This window comes from Pelodiscus sinensis, chromosome 3 (genome assembly GCF_049634645.1).
Source record: "Pelodiscus sinensis isolate JC-2024 chromosome 3, ASM4963464v1, whole genome shotgun sequence".
Classification (NCBI taxonomy): Eukaryota; Metazoa; Chordata; order Testudines; family Trionychidae; genus Pelodiscus; species Pelodiscus sinensis.
In genome coordinates, this window is record NC_134713.1 from 101,228,673 (window position 1) to 101,251,752 (window position 23,080).

A 23,080-nucleotide genomic window follows, 5' to 3' on the forward strand; every position below is an offset into this window, starting at 1 on the left:
AATGTAACTGTGGATGGAGTGGCCCACCTGGGAGTCTGTGGATTTATACATTATTTATAATCGTGAAACTGAACCACTGCACAAGACCATGAAGGCATGCTTTCCTCTGCAGCTGAAGCTCCACCTTTGCATTATGTCACTACATGTGTTTCCCACTGGAGTATTTCAGATTGCAGCAATTAAAACTTGCACCATGTAACATTTTTAGCATAAAGTAATATTTGCAAGGGCGGTTCTTACACCACTACATTTCCTCTTCAGACAGATGGGCTTGGTTGGAGCCTGCAGCTCTTAAAATTAAGTTATGCAAGGAGTCTCGCAGCCTCACTTAAATCCTTGAATCACTTATATATGAGGGAAAATACATTTAATGGAGTCCTACGTTGATATATAAAACCATCTAATTTTGATGAAAGTTTCCTTTTTGATTGGAATAATGGATACTAAATAACTATGCAATTAATGGGGGTATTCAAGCAGAAAAAGCCAAATACCTTTAGTTTTGAAGGCAAAATTACACAACTTGCATACATAAGGCCGTACGTCGGTATGTGTGCGGATATGTTTTTTGAGCATGCTTGGCTTCTTGCAGCGAATCCCACATTCTTCACAAATGTATTTTCCTCGTCCACGTCCTCTGACATACACATAATCCTCATTTGATTTATACCTGTTGGAAAAGGGCAATGTATTTGAATTATATAGCCTCTAAGTCATACATGTACACAGTGTCTTTATATCCCTCTGTGGCCCATCCCATACACAAAGCTTCCTCTATAGTTAGTGGGAGTTCTACAAATGGTACGTGGTCAGGTGAGGACCCAGAGTGTATTTACTTTTAAGGAAATGCAGTAATTTGAATGTGTTTGCATGTCTTAGTTATTGGTTGTGAGCTGCTCAGATCTGGTCACAGTACACAAGAGGACAAGGAATGAATCACTTGATGATTAAGTGTTCTGTTCATCCCCTCTGGGGCACCTGGCACTGGCCACTGTCAGAAAACAGGGTACTGAGCTAGGTGGACCTTTGGTCTGAACCAGGACATTCTTCTGTTTTTATGACAATCCAAAATATGGGTCTACGTAGCTACTCTGGGCAGAGCACGTTCAGATATCTACTTCCTTGAAATGAAACTTGAAATTTAGCACATGTCATTAAAGGCATTCTCCAGTGCTTTTGGCTGTTTACTTTGGGTACGTCTAGACTACATGCCTCCGTCACCAGAGGCATGTAGATTAGGCTACCAGACATAGGAAAATGAAGTGGCGATTTAAATAATCGCCGCTTCATTTAAATTTTCATGGTTGCCGCGCTGAGCCGACAAACAGCTGATCAGCTGTTTGTCGGCTCAGCGCGGTAGTCTGGACGCGCGGGTGTCGACATCAAAGGTATTTGTCGACCGCCCAGGTATACCTCATCCCAGGAGGCATACCTGGGTGGTCGACAAATCCCTTTGATGTCGACACCCACGCGTCCAGACTATCGCACTGAGCCGACAAACAGCTGATCAGCTGTTTGTCGACTCAGCGCGGCAGCCATGTAAATTTAAATGAAGCGGCGATTATTTAAATCGCCGCTTCATTTTCCTATGTCTGGTACCCTAATCTACATGCCTCTGGCGACAGAGGCATGTAGTCTAGACGTACCCTAAGTCTCATTCTGGTAGACAATAAACAAGACATGCAAATCTATGGATATTTCCTTAACTATCATGACGAAGAATTAACACTGAAATAGATGCTAGTAAGAGTCCAGCTGGGCAAAAGGCTTGCACAAGAGCTACTCTGAGGGCTGAAGTGGAATTTAAGTGATGCACCGACCTAGGTGGATATTCTGCCTGAGGAAAAACTTTGCCCTAAGTATTCTACAGGAAATAGAGCTGATAAAGAATAACGTCCCTACCGTCTCCCTTTTGCTGCTCCTTTCCTGAGAAGTGCACAATACCCACCACTCCACTGACATCAGCAGGCACCGGGGAGCCTCAACTCACAAACTAGTATCTACAATGGCAGCTGGCATTTAAAAATGAAAGGACTGCATGGAAGATTCTTCTAACATTGAAGAGGGATTATAGCACTGAAACATTTCAAAACATTTCTTCAGACACATTTTGTGATTCATAAGTGAAGTAGCATCTCTGACTCGAGGCACTAAGGCTATTAGCCAGTGCATATATTTTACGTCTCTTCCTTACTTACCTCTGTCCCATTATTCACCAATATGTGGACCCAATTTTCACATTTGCGCACCTGAAGTTAATCATCCAAAATTCATATTTTGATACTGCTTTTAATCTCTCCCCATTAATACTAATCCTGCTCCCCTTCCCTTCCAAAGATACAACATTTCAAATATTCAGCTTCTTTGTTTAGTTCAGACTCCCAAGGCTCTTCATCAGGCCCTCCTTGTCTAGCTACTTATGTCCCCATATCCTTTCCAGACAGCTATCCCTTTTAAGTCCATTTGAAACTGAGCTGCTAGGATCCACTTTCTGCCTCATTATTCCAAACACATCACATTCCACTCTGTATCCCTCCTCTAGCCTAGTACCCTTTACTCATTTCACCTTTTCCACCACAGAGACATCAAACAATAGCTATGGTCATTATTAATCTGGGCTGGATTTGAACTCACTGCAATGAAATCTAGTGGCAATTCAGTCCATGTCATTAAACAGCATGGGATCTTAAGACCTGCAAGGTCTTTCCCCGTGCCTCCCCACCCTGCTTTCAGTGTAAACTGTAAGTAATTGACTGAACTGTATTGTAGGATGTAGAATACAAGCAAATGAAATTTAAAACTGTTACATTTCCAAGCAGAATATCATTTACAATCTTCCTAAGATTCTGTAGTCATAGGTAATGGAAAGAGATTTTGCTATTCATATAACATCATTTGAATCAAGCTACCTGACATTGTCATTCTAAAGGCATTATTACCAATGTGAGGAAACCTGCATAGGTAAAGCAAAGACTAAGCCTGCACAAAATAATTTATTTTATTGTTTACTATCTTCTGTGGACCACATGAAACAACTCACTTAGGCACATTTATTCTCATACTCCCTTAGACTTTATGAGTGTGTTAAGAAGTCTAAGATGGTATAATTAAGATATTTCCTGATAAAGGTGCAAAAAGGCTTAGATACAATATATGGTGGCATGCTGAAACTGATGTCTTTCTGTGTCTCTAGTAAGTTGCTTTTCTTGCTGAACTATGCTCCTCTGGCCACTCATCATACACATTACATCAATTCAGATCCTTTCAGATGGGTGATCCAAATTCAGAGATGATATGTAAGGGCAGGTGTGTGAGATACACACTTGTAAGTGGGTGAGAGTCTAATTAGCAGCACTTTATGTCTCATAAACTTAGACTCACCTCTGAATTTGGGTCACTGAAAAGTCTCTTTTGTAGCCAGTTCACTGGTTTTTGGTAAGTAGCACAACGCACTACCACAGGGAACACCCAGAATCAGGGATTCCCAGGTTGGCCGACCCTGGAACAATCTCAGAGGTGGCATTCTCAGTCTTCCAAGAAAGATGCAGGTTATGCCCCCTTTTTGCTACAGATGACAGAGAAATATCAAAGTTTATGTGATTGAGACTGCCCCCACCCACATACACACCTTTTAATGAAGGACGCTAAAAATGCTGAAAAAAGACAGAAGGCTGAATGTATTGCTGAACACTTGGAGTATGTCTAGACTGCATCCCTCTGTCAGCAGAGGGATGCAGATTATGCAGGGCGACATTGCAAATGAGGCAGAGATTTAAATATCCCGTGCCTAATTTGCATTAAAATGGTTGCCACGTTTTGCCGACTCAGCACTTTGTCTGCAAAAAGAGGCAGTCTAGAGGGGGATCTGTCGAGAAAGAAAGCCTTTTTCAACAGATCCCTTATGCCACCTTACAGGCTTTCTTTCTCGGCAGATCCCCCTCTAGACTGTCTTTTTTGCTGACAAAGTGCTGAGTCGGCAAAACGCGGTGGCCATTTTTATGCAAATTAGACACGGGATATTTAAATCCCTGCCTCATTTGCAATGTCGACCTGCCTAGTCTGCATCCCTTTGCTGACAGAGGATGCAGTCTAGACATACCCTTGGTGACCCTGTCTTGACTGGTTAGTTATTCTGAGAGACTGCTGCAGAGCAAGAAGAACCCTTGGGCTTCACATGTGAGAAAAGAACTACCCAGCTGGATACTTAGACATTCACTATCCCAGTGTACAGCCACGATCATTTCAGATTTTAAAAATACAGTACAAATAATATTGTTATTGTGTGTATTAAGAATAAATAGTAACGGACAATCCATTAAACACTTAACATGCTTATCATAAGAAGCTAATATGCCATCAGCCAAAAAACTACATCAGTGCACTTTTAGGTCTGTTTTTTTTCCTCAGCTGTTTGCTGTTTATTTGTTTTTAATCAATTGTGCTAAAGCACATTGCTGTTACAGCCAGCAGGAGATCAAACTCTGTTTTTAAATGTATTGTTCTCATATCTGAACTCTGATGCCATAGATTTTATTACCAATGAAAATTTTGTATCTGAAAGTAAACATTCAGTAAAAAATTTAAAATACTCCAGGAATAAAAATAGGAGTGCATAGCTTCCTTGTTGGTTGCACAAAAACAGAAAGATTATCTGCCAAGTGTCCATTAAATGCAAGAAGATTGCCTAGAAGTCAAAAATATTATTCCCTCGGTCCTCTTTTAGGCAGCCCAAAAGAAAAGTTGACAATTCAGTAATGTTTTCTATGTATACAGAAAGTACAGTTCTACTAATGACATCGGTGCTGAAACTAGAGGTTCAGGAGGTGCTATAGTACCCTTTGGCTTGAAGTGGTTTCCATCATACACAGGTTTTACAGCACCCCCAATATACAAACTGTTCCAGAATCCTCAGCTAATAGCAAAGCACAGCTGAAAGGAAGTACACAGGCTTTACTGTGTTTTCTACTATTTTGTTGTATGACTGACAGAACCAGGAAAAAGAATGCACAGGGAGCTACAAACCATGGCAGTAGCCCAGAAGCCTATTAATTTCCCTAATTCATTTATGTTCAAGTTCAAATAGTTTACTCTGAATTGATAATCTAGGTTTGATATTTCCAGTTACATTTTCTTACCCTCCTTCAAAGATTTTAATTCGTACTGGCTCAGTCTGTTTGGACGAAATGTCTTTATCTCCATGACTCTCTCCTTTTACTCTTTCTTTTATAATATTCCCCACTACTTTCTTTTCAAGTTTGCTGCCAAACAAGAAGAATGGTTCGTGTTTCATCTGTGGAACAAAGTCAAAGAGTGTTATTACAATCTGGAACACAGATTAAATGCACACTTCATTTCAAGTAGTTTAAATTAAAAAAAAAATTAATGGACATTGCCTATCTCCAAGAACTGGAAGGGACCTTGAAAGGTCCTTGAGTTCAGTCCCCTACCTTCACAGCAGGACCAAGTACCATCCCTGACAAATTTTTGTCCCAAATCCCTAAATGGTCTCTACAAGGATTGAACTCACAACCATAAGTTTAGCAGGCCAATGCTCAAACCACTGAGCTATCCCTTCCCCTCTAAATCTGGATGCAATTTCATGAAGCCAATTAGTTTCACTCTTTACTATGTTAAGAGATGGAAGAGGGGAAGAACAGAAGACTTTTAAAGGGGCTTTATCTTATGACACAACAAAAGCATTACCATATCATTCTTCCAGAGCAGAATCATAGAATTTAAAGGTGGAAAAGACTTGCCAGTTCTTTTAAATTAATCTGCTGCAAGTACAGTATTTTCCCTACCATACATTTTCTAGAGCTTTGTCCATGAAGAAGATCTTTGTAAATCAACGCTTCTGACACCCAGAACTGGGGGGCACTGGCCAATCAAAGCTGTAGTACGCTGATCATTTAGTTAGGACCAAACATAGAGATCCCTACTCCGTTGCCATTCAGTCTTTATTCAAATTGATGTCAATGTTTGCAACCAGAAAAAAAAAAGACGGAGTAAAAAACCTGAATGATCTATATAAAATAAGGCTCTCAAATGTCCTGCTCTTCTATCATCTTCTACTGTCACTGAATTCATATCCTGCATCATCTGTCAGAGCATGCAGAGAGAGAAAAGGGAGCAAGAGCCATAGTCCCAGAATTATCTCACAGAGTTTGCTATACTTTGGGATTTTCCAATGTGGATGTTTTTAAAAGTGACAAAGCGGCACATGCTTGCTTAAACAGGACATATGTTCACATTTTGCTATGAACCCTTTTTAACCTTTCAGGGATGATGGATTTTCTATTCAAAACATTAGACAAGCTATAATAGGTACACTTTCTACTTATTGAGAATTGCAATGGTCAAATATCTGCTTTTCATTGTCCTTACATTGATTTATGCATTATAAATTATTTCAATTTTCTGTTTAGTGTCATGTCTAGAGTAAACTTTTTTTTAACCTATTGTTTACCTGAGCAAACTGTTTCCATGCACTTGATGAGGTCAGTTTACCAGCTCCAGGTCTATGCATCGCAGCCAAAGAATAAATTTCTGCGGTGTTTTTCTGCTTGGACCTTAGAAGTGCTAGAGTGGTCTTTGTACTTAACCCTGATGGATTTGGGTTACATGAACTAATGCACCATGAAGAATAAACAGAAGATTTGAGGGTTGCTTGCTGAATGTAACTGGGCTTGGTATAGTTTAAGAAACACCAGCTCACTGTAGTAGTAGTGCGTAGACTAGGGAACTGAAGGATCTGCTGAAAATCTGCTCCATCTGTTAGGAGGATGGTTGAGCCTGCTGTTTTTCCATTTGGTTTGGATGCCATCTGGACCAACATACCAGGAGGCAATTTCTGATGTCTCAGCTGGTCTTCTGCCTGATTGTCTCCTGATGGCAGTGAAGACCTCTGTGGGCTCATGCTCATATCTGATGCCGTTTCATCAACATCCAATTCTTCTGGGGAATCTCTTCCTTCGGAGGCGCCACTGGACTTGTGTCCTGGTGATGCTGAATCAAAACTGGAAAGCTCTTCTCTGCTCAGAAGAGGATCAGCTGTTGGCACACTAGCAGATGAGAAGTCTTGAGATGAAGAGGATGACAATGGAGAAGAGGATGACACAGACGGCACACTTTCCTTTGGCTCAGTGGCACAGCTCTGCCTAACTAGCTGAGGCTTTTGTGGTTTGGGAAAATCCTTCTTTATATCTGAATTAGTCAACTCTACTGCACTTAGCTCCTCAACAATCTGTCCATACATTTTTTCTTCTTTGACCCTTTTTTGCTGCTTGGTCTCCATGAAGAGCTCCAAGCTGCTTGCTGGTGAAAGCATTCGTTTGCTTCCCCCCAGCGTGGAGGCAGTGTCAGAACTGGATGTCAGACACAATGGGATGGAGGATTCCAAGCCAAGTGGTAGAGTCTGTGGTACTTTCCACAGAGGGTATTTTTCTAACCCACCATGCTGACCTAACATCTGGGCTATGTTAAATCCTAGTCCATGCATAGCTGCATTTGTTGATAATGTTCTTGGAGAAACTCTCTCATCCACGTTGCAAATGACAATGGTGGGGCTGTTGTTCTGGGCAAGGATCTGGGAAATGCTTGTATACATGACACTACCATACGATGGCACGTGGGTTTGAAGCCTGACAGGAACAACTGTTCCTGGTAAAGACTGTACAGATCCATCGTTTGTGGAGTCAAAACCTGTTGGTAGATGGTGCTCAGAAGAGGTATCTGCTGATTTAATGCTAAGGTCTGGTAGGTAATTAGCAACGGTATTTTTTGAATATTGCCCAGGTGTTCCTGAGTAACGCTGGTACGTTTGCTCCTTAGCATGTACATATTCAGCAGATTTCTTTCCAATATGCTCTTGAGCATGCTCCAGGTGATAACTTGGATGAATTTCAGTGTGGAAAGGTTGCTTGACATAAGCTTTTTGGAACTGCTGTACAAAATGATGCTGCAAGTGTCTCTGCAAAGGTTCTGAACATGATGGCCACAAGACAGGCTGCTGAGTTGGCAAGGGAACCATGCAGCCAGCAGGATATGGAAACTGAAATAAGGCATTGGGAATGGGTGGGAATGGAACCTTTTCCTGATGTGCAAATAGGTGCTGTTGCTCTGCTGGATATTTATTTGAAATATAAGGTGCTTGCTGAATCAAAGGATTCCTTAAAATGTCTTGACTGTCTGCAAGGAGGGCCTGTTGCTGGATAAGCTGGGCACCAGAACCAACAGCCTGTTTTCCACAGCCATCTCCCTGAAGGGGCTGAAGCACAGAGGTGGGAGAATGATGCCAAGCAACTTGAGAAGACCGGAGACCAGCATGTATGTGTTCCATCTGCTCTTGCTTTATACTTTGTTCCAGACTTTGATCAGTCTGGGGAATCTCTGGGAATCCACTAAAGGAAGCCTGACGGACCAGAAAGCATTTCTTCCTTTCTCGTGATGGAGATAACCCTACAGAAGGTGCCCCGGCTGCTGAAGCATGAGACAGATTCCCATAATCAAAGGATTTACTTCGAATCTCTGGGATTTCGGCAGCATGTGGACAAGGCATCTGTTCAGATGAGCAACGTCTCATTTCCTTCTGATGGTGATGCCCAGGGACGGAAAGTGAGTAAGCACCAGCTGGAACAGTTAAAAACTCAGACTGTTTTCCAAACTCATCCTGTTTGGAAGGCACGATGAACTTGGTATTTTCTTCCCTTTCAAAGGACATTGACAAACTTGAACTATGGGACAAATTACTTTCTTGGCTAGGGCTGCGAGAGAGGTTTGTGCCAGTGGATTCAAAGCTGGACTCTCCAGAGGAGTGTTCCATGTCAGCAAGCCTTAAGCGTTTCTTTTTGGGCGGCAGTTTTTCTGCTGGGAGTTGGGAGAGAGTTTCACTTCTCTGCGGCCACTGGAATTCTTCAGCAGGTCTTTCTGGCTCTTTAGTCTGAACTTCTTTATCTTTCTCAGGTTTATCTGGTTCCTCTGTAACACGGATCTCAGGTACTTGTATGTTATGCTGGCGAACCAGTCTGGGCTGCATATGATATGACTGTGGCTGTTGGGATGGAAATGGTTTATTCACATTGTCAGCATTTTCTGTTTGCTGAGTCCGCTCGGGGCTCATTGGAGACTCAGACACCTCACTCTCATAGGTTTCAGAGAGTGAGTATGTTTTATCCTGCAGGCAAGCAATATGTTCTGTAGATTCAGACCTTTCAAATGAGTTTGGCCTGCTCAATGAGTTTGTATGCTGAATGACAGAGATGACATTTCCAGGGGGTTTTCTGCTCAGTGCCTCTGCTGACTTTTCTTGTTCTGCAGTTAAAGGTGACTCTTCTAATGAAGTTGAAAGGCTTCCAGACTGCAGGGGAGGTCTACAGATTTCAAAATGTTCTGGGTGACAATGGGCAGCACTATCTAGGCCTTGAAAAGCAAACCTGCCTCTTGGCCCTTCTTGAATTTGGGGTTTGGGATCAAAATCTGATGGTAGCATTCCCACTGGGGTGCCAGTACCACTGCTGCAAAGCATGGGAACATCCTCCTCATCCCCAACACTCTTCTCTTTTCTGCGTTTTCTGTTTTCAAATGTGGTTCCGTATGCTGACGGCACTGGCTGAGACTGTCCCAGAGTATCAACAAAGCACTCCCCTCCTTGCCTTATCCCACCCGAGCATGCCATGTCTCTGTAGTTCAGTTTCTGAGTTTCAAATTCTTCCCATTTTCTGTAGTGCTTTCCACAAGCATCATAGTCATAGAAGGTTCTCTCTCCTGCTGTAAATTTCTTCTCCTTCAAGGATGACCCTTTTTCACCACCCGCTGATCTGCTGGCAGCAACAAGGATATTTTTTCCTGTTCTTCCATGGTAGTCTGGATCTGAGTGCCCCTCCTGCACTGAGGGCAGCTCAAAGGCCGCTTGTCTTCTTAACATCCTCTGATGGGATATTCCTACAGTCCCAGGATAAAATACATCATCTGAACCAGTCATTCTCTCATCAAAGGAATGGCTTCCTCTCAAAGATAAGGGGACACTTAAATTGGTTGCAGACGATGTTGGCATGGAGTTACTTCTAATCAGTGGAGAAGCATCCACTGGAGGCTCTAAAAGTACAGGTGTGTCACTCTGCTGACTTCCTGGGTAAAGGTTCTGTTCACTTTTGATGGATAATGTATTAGTCTGGGACTGCTTGGAATCTGTACTGCTACCACTGAAGACTTGGGTAGATGTAATAGTGCTCAGTTTACTGGGATCAATGAGTGCTTCTTTATTGGGAGTTAGATGAGAAATATGTTCTTCAAGCATCTTGATATCTAATCTGGTGTTTACCAGAGGCAGTGGCTGTTCCACTTTGCCCTTTCTACCCATTAAATTATGTTCCTGATTCGCTGTTGCTACTATCTTTTCTGTCCTTTGGCTCATCCGATAGAATTTCCCAAAGATGATTTCCTCGTAAGACTTTGCATTAGTATTTGGAGGGCTTATTTGTTGCTCTGCACTTTCTGAACGGGAAAAGTAACCAGAGTCAGTGCTTCCTTTGCTATGTGGGCTCAAAAGATTTAGTGACTGCTCAGAATCTTGCCCTTTCTTCTCTGACAGTCTTAGTGCAAGTCGCTGTTTAACTGTATGAGAGTCATCAGATTTAGTACTTAAGGATGGGTTTTGTAACATGTCAGATCCAACGTACTGTGGACTCTCACTGGGTAATTGAATCCCACTTCTAGGGATAATCAAAATGGGCACTTTCATTGGACCTCCCAATGATTCATCTATGGATGAGGGAAAGCTACTTCTGTTAGCAATGTCCAGTGGGATCTGTGGGACGGGGCTTAGTTTGTCAGAACCTTCCACAAGCAATGAGGTTTCTTCGTCTGTGTCTGTACTCTGCTCACCATCTGAATGTATTTCTGCATCCATATCGATAAAACTGGCATCTAGGTCCAACTTAGATACAGCTGATTCTGTGAAAGGTACCAATCCTGCTTTAATTGCATGGGCATGTGATTTCCTGTGCTTGTATAAATTGCTCTTTGTCTTAAAAGAGAAACCACAAGGAACACAAGGGTATGGACGTTCCCCAGTGTGGGATCTAATATGTTTTTTAAGTACACTAGGTTTGGCACAAGCCCTGCTACAGTAAGGACAAATATATTTGCCAGGCTTTTTGGGTTTGTGCTCTTTCTTGTGAGCATCTTCTGATTGTTCTGTTGATTTCTGAGAATATTGGCTATAAGCAGGGTTCAAACTTGAAATCTTCTTTCTAGAGAAACCTCCACTATGGCTGTGCAAGTGAAAAGAAAATAAGTCCTCGGAGGAAACTGATTGCAAGTGGCCAGGAAATTGCCATGCATGACCTTCCAAACTCTGATGCGGCTTGATGTTGTGCAAGAACCCTTGTGGCAATGAATGCTGGGGAAAAGAAAGCGGATGTTGACATGAATAGGGACTTGGCCGATGCTGTGGATATTGCTCCTCTGTGACTTGCTGTCCAGCTTCACTGGATGATCCAAGTTTCCCAGAACTAAAAAGCTGTGCTGATGCTGGGGTTCCGATTTGCTCGTGATCTGTCTGCAGTTGCCTCTGTACTTCTTGATTGCCAAAACTGCTCATCTTAACAGCTGGATGTTCTTGCCTCCATCTAGTTGGCGCTTTAGCAGTTTCTCCAGACCTTGAGGTAGCTTTTTGCCCTATAGCTGTGTCCCCAGAGTCCATTTTGCTACACAAGGTCTTAAGTGCTAGTTCACTTGAAAGATGTGCAGACACATGGAGTGTGTCCAGTGCTGTGCTTTTTAAAGTTTTGTTGCTCCCATTTTTCCAGAGCTGCTGCAAGTTCACAGACTTATCTTTCTCTTTTGAGCTTTCCACACAGTAGTCTATAGGCATTAGATGTGAGTCTGTATGCTAATATAATGATCATACAATTCTGCTCATGGCAGAAACTTTCCCAAGCAGTTTATCATGCATTTGCAAGGACTTGGTATGGCATCTGATCATCTTCCATTACAAATGCTGAGATGCAGAAAGACTCGGAGAGATATTTGTTGATCTACTATAGCAAAGTCCTTTTCATCTCTTCCATAATAATGCAGCTACCTGTAAGAGAAGAAAATAAAAACACACAGATTAATATAAAAGTGGACAATCACTACATGAGCAATTTAATTTGCTTCAAACTTTTCAAAAGGAAGAGTGAAGAATATGAAAATGTAATAAGAATGTACTAGTTGAACCTCTAAAATCCAGAACTCTCTGGTCCGGCAACATCCACAGTCCAGCAGATCCTGGATGTTGCTGGATGAAAGAGCCCCGGCGGCTGGGATTAGGAGCCGGTTGGGAGTCCAGTGGTTGGGAGCCTGGGCCAGGCTGTTGGCAGTGGGGCCAGTGGCAGCCAGGGAGCCCTGGCCCCAGTAAGCCCCAGCTGAGCTAGCAGCAGTAGGGCTAGTGGCAGGTGGAAAGTCCCAGCCCCAGGGAGTCCCAGCTGGAAAGTCAGCAACAGGGTCAGCAGCCACTGGGAAGCCACAGTCAGCAAAGGGGGCCAGAGGTTGGGACTCTGTGGAACCTGACTGGAGCCCAGTGACTGGAACTTGTGGTGGGGAGCGGGCCAATGGCCCGAAGTGGAGCTCAGGATCATTGACCTCCCCTGGTCCGACAAACTCCCATGTCCTCAGAGTGCTGAACTAGTAAGGTCCACCAGTAGTAATCTGCATTTGCATTGTACCTTTTCTCCAAGCTTATTACGGGATTTTACTAACACTAACTGAGCTTCACAAAACCCTATGGACAAGAGCGAGAACAGTGAATGTGTGGACAGGGAATGAACAGGTTACGAAGACAAATGAAGGTCACATAAGTCAGTGAAAGAACTAGGGCTAGAAAAGAAAGAACTAGGGCTAAGTTTTCAAACTACTAACTTTGTTGCCTCATTTTGATGTGTCCAATTTATGACACCTTATGACAAGGAGTTTGATTTTCAGAAAGTTTTGAACAGTTAATGTGTTCTAATCAGGACCATTTAAGATGGCTCAAGTTGGACACCAAAAAATCAAGGCCCTAAGAATTACTATGCAGTTTTGAAAATAAGTCCTTTATGAGATGAGTCACAGCTGTAAACAGAATGTTGGGAATCATTAAGAAAAGGATAGATAATATGACACAAAATATCACATTGCATTTATATAAATCCACGGTATGCCCACAACTTGAATACTGTGTGTAGATGTGGTAGCTTCATCTCAAAAAAAGCTATTTTGGAATTGGGAAAGGTTCAGAAAAGGGAAACTAAAATAATGAAGGGTATGGAATGTCTGCCATATGAGGGCAAATTAATAAAACTGGGACTTTTCAGCTTGAAAAAGACAAGCCTAAAACGATGATATAGGTCTACAAAATCATGATGGAGAAAGTACAAAAAAGACAAGGAAGTGTTATTTACTCCTTATAGCACAGCAACTAGGCAGCTGATTGAAAACAAATAAACGGAAGTATTTTTTCACACAATGCACAGTCAACCTATGGAGCTCCTTGCCAAAGGATGGTGTGAAAACCAAGACTATAACAGGGTTCAAATTAGAACTAGATAAATTCATGGAAGAGAGGTCCATCAATGGTTTTTAGCAAGGATGGACGGGGATGGTGTCCCTGGCCTCTGTTTGCCAGAAGCTGTGAATAGGTGTCAGGGAATGAATCACTTAATAACCTGTTCTGTGAATTCCCTCTGGGGCACCTGGATTTGGCCACTGTCAGAAGACAGGATATTGGGCTACATGAACCTCTGGTCTTCCCAGTATGCCATTCTAATGTTCTAACTCTCAATAATTTGCTTTCATCACTAGATCACATAATTACTTGACACAATAAAATGTAAATTACTACCTTTTTATTATATAAGGTAAAACACTATTCCTATCACTTCACAACTTCATCTTCAAGAGTACAGTGTAGCATTTTAGGCAGAATACATTGCTAGAGAAGAATTATTGATGAAAGTAGTTTAAAAACTACATTTAGGAGACTTGACCATGTCATATTTAAAAGTAATTTAGAACTGTATCTAGCCAGGTTTCTATCACAATATGCTTAAGTACGACTGGTTCCCACAGTTCTGTTTGTAAATAAACAAACTCAGGAGCATGGTTTATGCATCCAAGCTGAGTGCCTGAACTGGAAGAAAAATGCAGGATCTCTGTTGTATTTATCAGAATATAGTATATTTCCAGGATGAAACAAGGCTAAGGAAAAAGGGTGTCAAGACTCCACACCACATAGAAGACCAAGGGTATGTCTACACTACAGCGTTATTTTGAAATATCTTATTTCAAAATAGTTAATTTGAAATAAGTTCTTCTGAAATAACATGTCTACACACAAAATGCATTTCGAAATAGCATTTGCTATTTCAAAATAGCACGTCCATACTGAGTGGATGCTGAATTGCATTTAAGGCTGGCCAGAACCAGGTCCGGCAGGGCATCAGGTCAGGAGTTACTTTGCGTGGCTGCTGCCTGAGACTATCTGAGGCCTGTGCTTAAAGGGACCCCCCGGACAGCCAGTTCTCAGCTTTTCCTGCTTCCTTGTCTACCTCGATGAGGGACAGCAAAGCATTTTGTCTCTGCGTGCTCTGGTTGCCCTCACTTGGGACACCACAGCACTCTGCAACATGGAGCCAGAGCTGCCCTGGGCACTCTGGTGCTTCTCGTGGACGCGTTGCTGCGAGCCTGGCTGCACTTTCTGCAGGCTGCCATCCAGGAGGTCCATCGAGGGGCTGTCAGCATCCAGGAGGCCCTGCTGGAGAGCTTCCACCCTGAGGAGATCTAAGAGCCTCCCTGGTGGCTTGTGCCTCATTCCTCCCTCACGTCCTTCCACTGACCCCTCCCTAACCCCCCTTCCTGATGTCAAATAAAATACATGTATTTTCATGAACACAAACTCTCTTTATTTAACAAAACTGGGGAGGAGGAGGGTATGAAACTCTAGTGTGATGGGGAAAGTAGGTCGGAGAGGGGAGAAGAGAGGGTGGGAGAGGAGAGGGGGAAACCTGGGAGGAGGGAGCTGGAAGGGGGAAGCAAGGGAAAGAAGCGGGCAGGGAATCTCAGGGCTGTGGGTCTCGCCGGACCAACTTGATTTTCATGCAAACCTGCTCAGGGTTCGCATGTGGCCTTTGGTGGCCAGGCTGACAGCTATTGTGCCATAGACAGCCGCGTTCCTCCATCTAGTGCAGAGATCATGGACATTGGGGGCATCCCCCGCAAGCCTGAATAAGGTCCATGATCTCCACTCTGGACCAGGGAGTCGACTGCCTTCTTTGGGCCCTGGCAGGCTCCTGGGAGCTGGCAGACTGCTCCTGGGGAGCGATCAGGGCTGGATTACCCAATAGGAAGACTAAGCACGTGCTTAGGGCACCAGCAAAGCAGGAGCACCAAAAAAAAAAAAAGGAGACTTTACAGTATAGTATTGTTTTTATTTTGAATTACATACGGGGGGGGGGGGGGCATCATAATCTTTTCAGTGCTTAGGGCCTCTTAATCCAGCCCTGGGAGCGATGGAGGACTGGCTGCCAGTGGCTTGCTGGCTCATGTTTTGGGGCCATTGGGTCGGGGCAGTGACTGCTGGCTCTGGGCTGGCAGGTTTGGAGCTGGCACAGGCACTGAGGCCAGAGTCAACTCCTTTAAGGGCTCCAGGGAGGGGGGAGGGAGAGGCGTGTTCTTGGTTGAGGCTGGAATGGCCACCAGGGCACCCTGGGAAGGCTGGAGGCCTCCTATTTTGATATAAGTGTCTATACAGCACTTATTTCGAAATAGCAATTTCAAATTTGGTGTTATTCCTCATGGAATGATGTTAACCAAATTCGAAATAAGCGCTCCACTATTTCGAATTAATTTTGAAATAGCAGTTTGAACGTGTAGACACTAGTACGGTTATTTCGAAATAACGGAATACACCAAGGGAAGAAACTGATGGAATGTATTATAGCTCTATGGCTACAGGCTGCACTTGAGTTGAAAAAATAAACAAACAAACAAAAAAAACTGGCAAAGAACAGGAAAGTGGAGCAGAATAGGAAAAGAAATAATTTTGTTTTTCATAATAAAAAAAGTTACCTGCATCTTCTATCCATCTAATACACATTACTATCTTGAATATTCCTGTGAAAGAAATAAATGCAGTTAGGAGAAAGTCTTGAAATATAGAACTGACAGAGAAGTATGGTAATTTCTTATTCTGTACAACTGTGCCTGACAAATCCTCCTGCCCATACACTTCCCATGCTCATGGGCAAGAAGCTTCACCTAGAAAGCCTGATAAATCTCAAGCCACTAATACCCTCTGGGTGTGTCAACGCAGCACCCTACCTTGAAATAAGCTACGCAATTTGCACTACACAAATTGCTTATCTTATTTCAAAGCTTATTATAGCTTATTTCGAAATTTGGCGTTGTCTACCCAGCACTTATTCTGAAATAAATTCCTATTCCAAAACGTCCCTTGCTCTTCATAGAATGAGGGATGTTGGAATAGTGAGTCCATTATATTTTGAAATAAGGGGCTTGATTTTAAGACATGGAATGGATGTAGCCTCTGTGGCTTGAACAGAAAGTTAATACATGTTTAAGAGATTTTCCAATGCAGATAGATGGACCTACGTTAAAAATCCAAGTTATCCTCATATCCATGTTGTTCTCGGAATAATTTACAAAATTCTTTCACTCATTCTATAAAACTGTACTATAGTCTAATTAGGAGGATTATGTATAGCCTAGTTCAGCTAACATAGTTCTCAGAAAAAATAATCCATTTTCATTTTTGTCAGAGAAACAATGCTAGACACACATTAGCAACAGCTTTTACAAATGACCACAGCTAGCACAGTTAGAACCACAGTGTATGCTGGGTATTGTACTTTAATAACATATTTCAAAACTTAAATTTTTCCTATTTTCATGTGCAAACTGCTTGCTTAAATTCCATACTGAGCACTGATTTGCAAAGTCAGATCAGCAAGAAACTTCTATTCATTCCTACCTTGGTCTGCATCACAAATACCTTATTTATACTGCTCTGTGTAGAACAGATAATAATGACGCATGTTTTCTTTAATACTTTTGGCAGGACTTAGCTCCCACTGGAATGACTGAGATGAGCCCACCTACAATGATCAGGAACTGTACAGCAAGCTAGGTAGACTGCATCATCTGCCTTGAATTTTGAGTCCCTTTTGGAAGTGGACCCAAACCCAGGTTTTTCTATCACAATGTAATTATAGCCAAACCATAGGATCACATTAATGCACTTCTCATTTCATTAAACATATCAATTATGAAAAGCCTCAGAGGGATAGCTATGTCAGTTTGTAAGGGTGCATTTATACTGCACTGTTATTTCAAAATAACTAGTGTTATTTTGAAATAATTTGAGAATCTACAAAATAATTTCGAAACAATGGATGGCTTATTCTGAAATCTGTAAACCTAATTCTACGAGGAATAACCCCTTTTCCAAAATAGCTATTTTGCATGTGTAGACACTCCACTGCTGCTATTTCAAAATAGCCCCTCACCAGGGCCATTCTAAGTTAATCCTCCCCAGTGCCTCCTGGGGCTCTAAACTAAGATAGCACGTCTACATTAGGGAAGCCTGCCTTGGACTAATTTTGAGGCTTTCCTGCAATGTAGATGTGCTATTTTGAAATAAGTTAAGGGATGTCTACACAGCAAAGTTATTTTGAAATAACAACCGTTATTTCAAAATAACTTAACCAGCGCCTACACAGCCAAACTGCTATTTCAAAATTAATTTGAAATAGTAGAGGGCTTATTTTGAAATTTGTAAACCTCATTTCACAAAGAATAGCACCAATTTCAAAATTGCTATTTCAAAATAAGCACTGTGTAGATGTTTATTTCAAAATAGGGGCCTCCAGCCCTTCCCAGTATGCCCTGGTGGCCACTCTGGGCACAACCAAGAAAACTCCTCTCCCTCTCCATCTCCCCGGAGACCTTAAAGGGGTAGACTCTGACCACAGTGCCTGTGCCAGCTCCAAGCCTGCCAGCCCTGAGCCAGCAGTCGCTGCACCTGACCCAGTGGCCCCAGCATGGGCCAAGCAGCCAGTGCCAGCCAGCCCTCCACCGCTCCCCAGGAGCAGTCTGTCAGCTCCCAGGAGCCTGCCAGGGGCTGGAAAAGGCGGGCGCCTGCCTGGTCCAGTGTGGCAATCAGGAACCTAATTCAAGTTTGGGGGGATGCCTCCAACGTCCATGATCTCCGCACTAAACAGAGGAACGCAACTGTCTACAGGCAGATGGCTTCCAGCCCGGCCACCACAGGCCACATGCAAACCCAGGAGCAGCTTCACATGAAAATAAAGGAGCTGCAGCAGGCATATGCCAGGGCTATACAGGGCAGCTCCCAACCAGGGGCAGATTCAGACTTCTGCCCCTATTTTGGTGCCGTGGACCGCATCCTGGGGGGCAGGACGGTCCGTGCCCCCCAGGTGGTCATCAATGCTGGGGCAGAGTTTGCTGCATCCTGCTGCTCCAGCACCTGCTGCCTCCCCAGCTACCGCTCTTCCTCCCACTCCTCCCCTTCCTGCTTCTTCCTCTCCACCCCTGTAGGGATGCCGAGGCCCCTGCACCCGCAGTGCTGGGCGACAGTTGGGCCAGTGAGACCCCCAACCCTGAGACGTGAGCTTCTCCTTCTGCTTCCTTTCCTTGCCTCCCCCTGACAACTCCCTCCTCCCAGGTTTCCCCCTCCCATCTCCCAACCTCCCTTCTCCCCTCTCCCATCTTCTTTCCCCAGTCTCACCTCAGTTTTGTTCAATAACGAGGCATTGTTGAAATGAACATGTGTCTTTTATTGTACAGCAGGAAAGGGGGTTAGGGAGGGGTAAGTGGAAGGACATGAGGAAGGAATGAGGTACAAACCCCCAGTGAGGCACACCAGGGAGACTGTTACTGCCTGCAGAACATGCTGCCAGGATCACAGCAAATGGCCAAGAGAAGTACCAGAGTGCCCAGGGGCGGCTCCGGCTCCATGTTGCAGAGTGCTGTGGTGTCCTGAGTGAGGGGAACCAGAGCATGCAGAGATTTCAGAATAAGTATTCCAGAATATCTTATTTCAAAAAAAGCATGCAGTGGTGACGTACCCTAACTGAATAAAATAAAAAAAAAAAAAAACAATTAATGGTCCAGCAGTACCTTAGGATATGTCTACACTACCCTCCTAATTCGAACTAGGAGGGTAATGTAGGCATACCACACTTGCAAATGAAGCCCGGGATTTGAATTTCCCAGGCTTCATTTGCATAAGTGGGGAGCCGCCATTTTTAAAATCCTGCTGGTTCGAACCCCGTGCAGCGCGGCTACACGGGGCACGTACTAGGTAGTTCGAACTAGGCTTCCTAGTTTGAACTACCGTTACTCCTCATTTCACGAGGAGTAACAGTAGTTCGAACTAGGAAGCCTAGTTCGAACTACCTAGTTCATGCCCCGTGTAGCCATGCTGCACGGGGTTCGAACCAGTGGGGTTTTAAAAATGGCGGCTCCCCGCTTATGCAAATGAAGCCCGGGAAATTCAAATCCCGGGCTTCATTTGCAAGTGCGGTATGCCTACATTACCCCGCTAGTTCGAACTAGCGGGGTAGTGTAGACATACCCTTAGAGACTAACAAAAAAATGTAGAAATCGGGAACTGTATTTTTGTCCAATCAAGAATTTAGCTCTTTCAGGGTATGTCTACACTACCCCACTAGTTCAAACTAGCGGGGGTAATGTAGTCATCGGCAATTGCAAATGAAGCCCGGGATTTGAATTTCCCGGGCTTCATTTGCATGAAGCCGGCCGGCGCCATTTTAAAATGCCGGCTAGTTCGAACCCTGTGCCGCGCGGCTACACGCGGCACGGGAGTAGCTAGTTCGGATTAGGCTTCTAATCCGAACTAGCTGTACTCCTCATTCCATTCCATGAGGAGTACAGCTAGTTCGGATTAGAAGCCTAATCCGAACTAGCTACTCCCGTGCCGCGTGTAGCCGCGCGGCACGGGGTTCGAACTAGCCGGCATTTAAAAATGGCGCCGGCCGGCTTCATGCAAATGAAGCCCGGGAAATTCAAATCCCGGGCTTCATTAGCAATTGCGGATGACTACATTACCCCCGCTAGTTTGAACTAGCGGGGTAGTGTAGACAGGGACCATTATTCCCTTTCGTTCCTTTTTCTAGGATCCTCTGGGTCTTCTATATATGAGGCACAAGTATTCATTTGACTATGGAGCTCCTGAAATGTCATAACTAGAGAAAGTTAGTAAATGGCTGTATTGGAAAGCATTAAAATATGGTAAGGCACAGTTCTCGCTGCTTCCCATCTTGTAGTTCATATTAAATCCTTGTAAATGAAAAAATTGGAAGTTTATGTATTTCAGGTGAAATCTTGAGTCCCTTACACAGAAAACTGACTGCAGTGAGAGAGACAGACAGAGAGGCTATGTCTAGACTGCAGGCTTCTTTCAGAAGAAGTTTTTCCAGAAGAGATCTTCCAAAAAAGAGCATCCACACTGCAAAAGTGCATCGAAAAAGCCATCTGCTTCTTTGAAAGATAGCATCCAGACTGAATGGATGCTCTCTTGTATTTAAGCTGTGATTGATATGGATGGAATGGCCGTTTTTCTGAAAAAACTCTATAGTGTAGATATACCCAGAGTGTCACTCTGTCAGCATAAAGCTGAACTGAAACCACTATAACTACCCGCTAGAGAAACTCTATCCTGAGACCCTCATATTTATACAGGTGGCATAGACAGTGTCCTCAGGTTGCTCTGGTTTTTGCCAACCAACATCAGAAGTAAGGGAACACAAACACTATCTTTGAGTTGAATATGGTCTGCAACTGAGGATCTAATCGTAAGTACAGAACTAACTCAGGGTTTGGTCCCAGGCAGTAAATAATAGAATACAGTAGTTCCTCATTTAACACTATAGATGCGTTTCTGAAAATGTTTGTGCTAAGCGAAAACGTGCTATGCAGGGTCAATTTTCCCATTAAAAATAATGGAAAAGTTGGGGCTTGCATTTCAGGTGGTGGTGGCAAAGTCAGTTTTTTGTTGGTGCTGGGTCATCAACGTCAACATTAGATATCTAGCAACACAAGATAACTAGCAACGCAAGTCGCCGCAGTTTGTTAAAACACAAAGATAAACACGTGAGTGAGCGGAGGAGCACTGACCATGTGTATTCATCCGCTCATGTGTATTACCACTGTTTTCACCAACTTATACTGCCGTACGAAATAGTCTGCCACTTGATTATTTTCATCTTATTTCGGAGACTGTCGTGTTATTCGAAAAATGTTCCCTAAAAATAAAATCGTGCTGTTGCAAAAATGTGTTAAGCGGGCACGTGTTAAATGAGTAATTACTGTACTTTTATATAATTTCCCTTCCCCAGTTCCTTCCACTCTGCCAATGATACCCATATCAACAGCCATTTGATTAAATCCTGTTACAATATGATGGCTTTAAGTTGCCCATGATGAGTTTGAGAGTTATAGCCCAGATCCCAGAAAAGTCCCAGTGGTAGCACACCGCAATACCCTCAAGTCATTACTAATTAAGACAAAATCAGAGCTAAGTTACAGCTGAAAAAGTGGACTGAACAAATGGCACCATTGGCAGACTATGAATTCAAGAATGGAATGGGCAAGGAGACTGCACTTTCAAACATGTACCTTGGAGGTTAGGTGCATTAGGGGTCCAGTTGGTGGAAGTTGCAGGCCTGTGGAGATGCTTGCTTGGCCCCTGGGCAAGGTGGGAAGGAGCTCAGCTTCATGCCCCTGGAAGGGGCAGAACCTTGAGGAGCAAAAGGGGCAGGATTGAGGCTAGCAGTTAACCATTCAGGAGTGCCAGCACATACCATGCTGAACTCTGGTGGTGATTTACATAGCACAGGCTCTGGCTGTTGATGCAATAGGGTCTGTGATGGCCAGAAGCCCCCAGACCTTTTAAATCACCATAAGCTCCCATCCCCTCCTCTCATTGGCAGCACTGGGAAGTTGTAGAATTGCTCAATGTTTGTACCCTGAGAAACAGATGGATTTTGTCTCTGGGGTTGTCAGTATGGCACCTTTCATGAGCTCTACATTCGCACATAGAAAATAAAAACAGAACAAAGACCATTGCTTACAAATTTCTTATGCATCTTGAAAGATCACCTAATCACATGAGAAATTCCATTTCTCCAGCCTTTGACTTATTATTTATTGAAAACACAAGGAGGAAGGTGCCCCGATATCTGAGCTTTGTGAAAACCTTTGCCCCTTCTTCATCACAAGTATTTTTTACTTTATATTTCCAACAGTCTAGGGTTAGGAGACTCTTCTAATTATGGTTTTGTAGCTGGCATCCTACAGCTATCCTGAGAATTTTAATTTCTCTGACTATGAATGCAAATACTTGTGCTCCTCACTTGCACTTGGCAAGGTTTTGTATTATTTGAGAATAGAAGAATATTTGTGTTTCTGGAGGAAAGTCATAGAATCCTTTGCACATACAATTTTACAAAAGCAACCATGTTTAATTAAAGTAACCATATTCTCTTTAATCTACTATCTCCTATATATGAGTATTTTTGAGTACTGTAGTAATCTTTTTCACCTTAGAAGACACTATCCCAATTTATTCGTTTGTTTATTTCCACCATCATCAAAATTATTACTATGTTATCTTATTTTACTGAATTCATTTGCTGTTCCCCAAAGCTAGCCATATCACTAGATGCAGTCCACCAAATTGTTGCTTTGAAATACAATGAATTATTAAGAACACTAAAAACATTTGTATATTAAAATGAGTGGGGCTAATCTTCATAGTGTTCCACAAAATCTCATTTTGCAGCATTTTTGCATTTTCATGTACGTATAAAATAAACATTGCTTTACTGAGAATGTTAAAATATATATCTGATGATACACTTATCATTAAACAAACATACCTGTGTTACAGCTGCCAAAGGGGAAATCTTAGACCACAATCTTTCAGTCTGATCAATGTAGGCACACACGTGCTTGTGGGGATTTCCAACAAGGTCATGAGTTTAAGGGGCTGCACTAGTAG

At 43.1% G+C, this 23,080-nt stretch overlaps 1 protein-coding gene across 6 annotated transcripts in view; it reads right to left on the reverse strand.

The window, feature by feature from the left end:
- HIVEP2 (HIVEP zinc finger 2) overlaps positions 1–23,080 on the reverse strand; it is a 178,141-nt gene that overhangs the window by 16,652 nt on the left and 138,409 nt on the right. For 5 of the 6 annotated variants that reach the window (XM_006128792.4, XM_075924322.1, XM_075924321.1 and 2 more), the window contains 4 exons: positions 16,087–16,131; positions 6,467–12,082; positions 5,136–5,290; positions 495–670 (listed from right to left, as the gene is read on the reverse strand). In XM_006128792.4, coding sequence (XP_006128854.2) covers positions 495–670; positions 5,136–5,290; positions 6,467–11,872 — 5,737 coding nt within the window. In that variant the 5' untranslated portion in view covers positions 11,873–12,082; positions 16,087–16,131. The remainder of the gene's footprint in view (positions 1–494; positions 671–5,135; positions 5,291–6,466; positions 12,083–16,086; positions 16,132–23,080) is intronic. The other variant, XM_075924325.1, reaches the window with a different exon arrangement.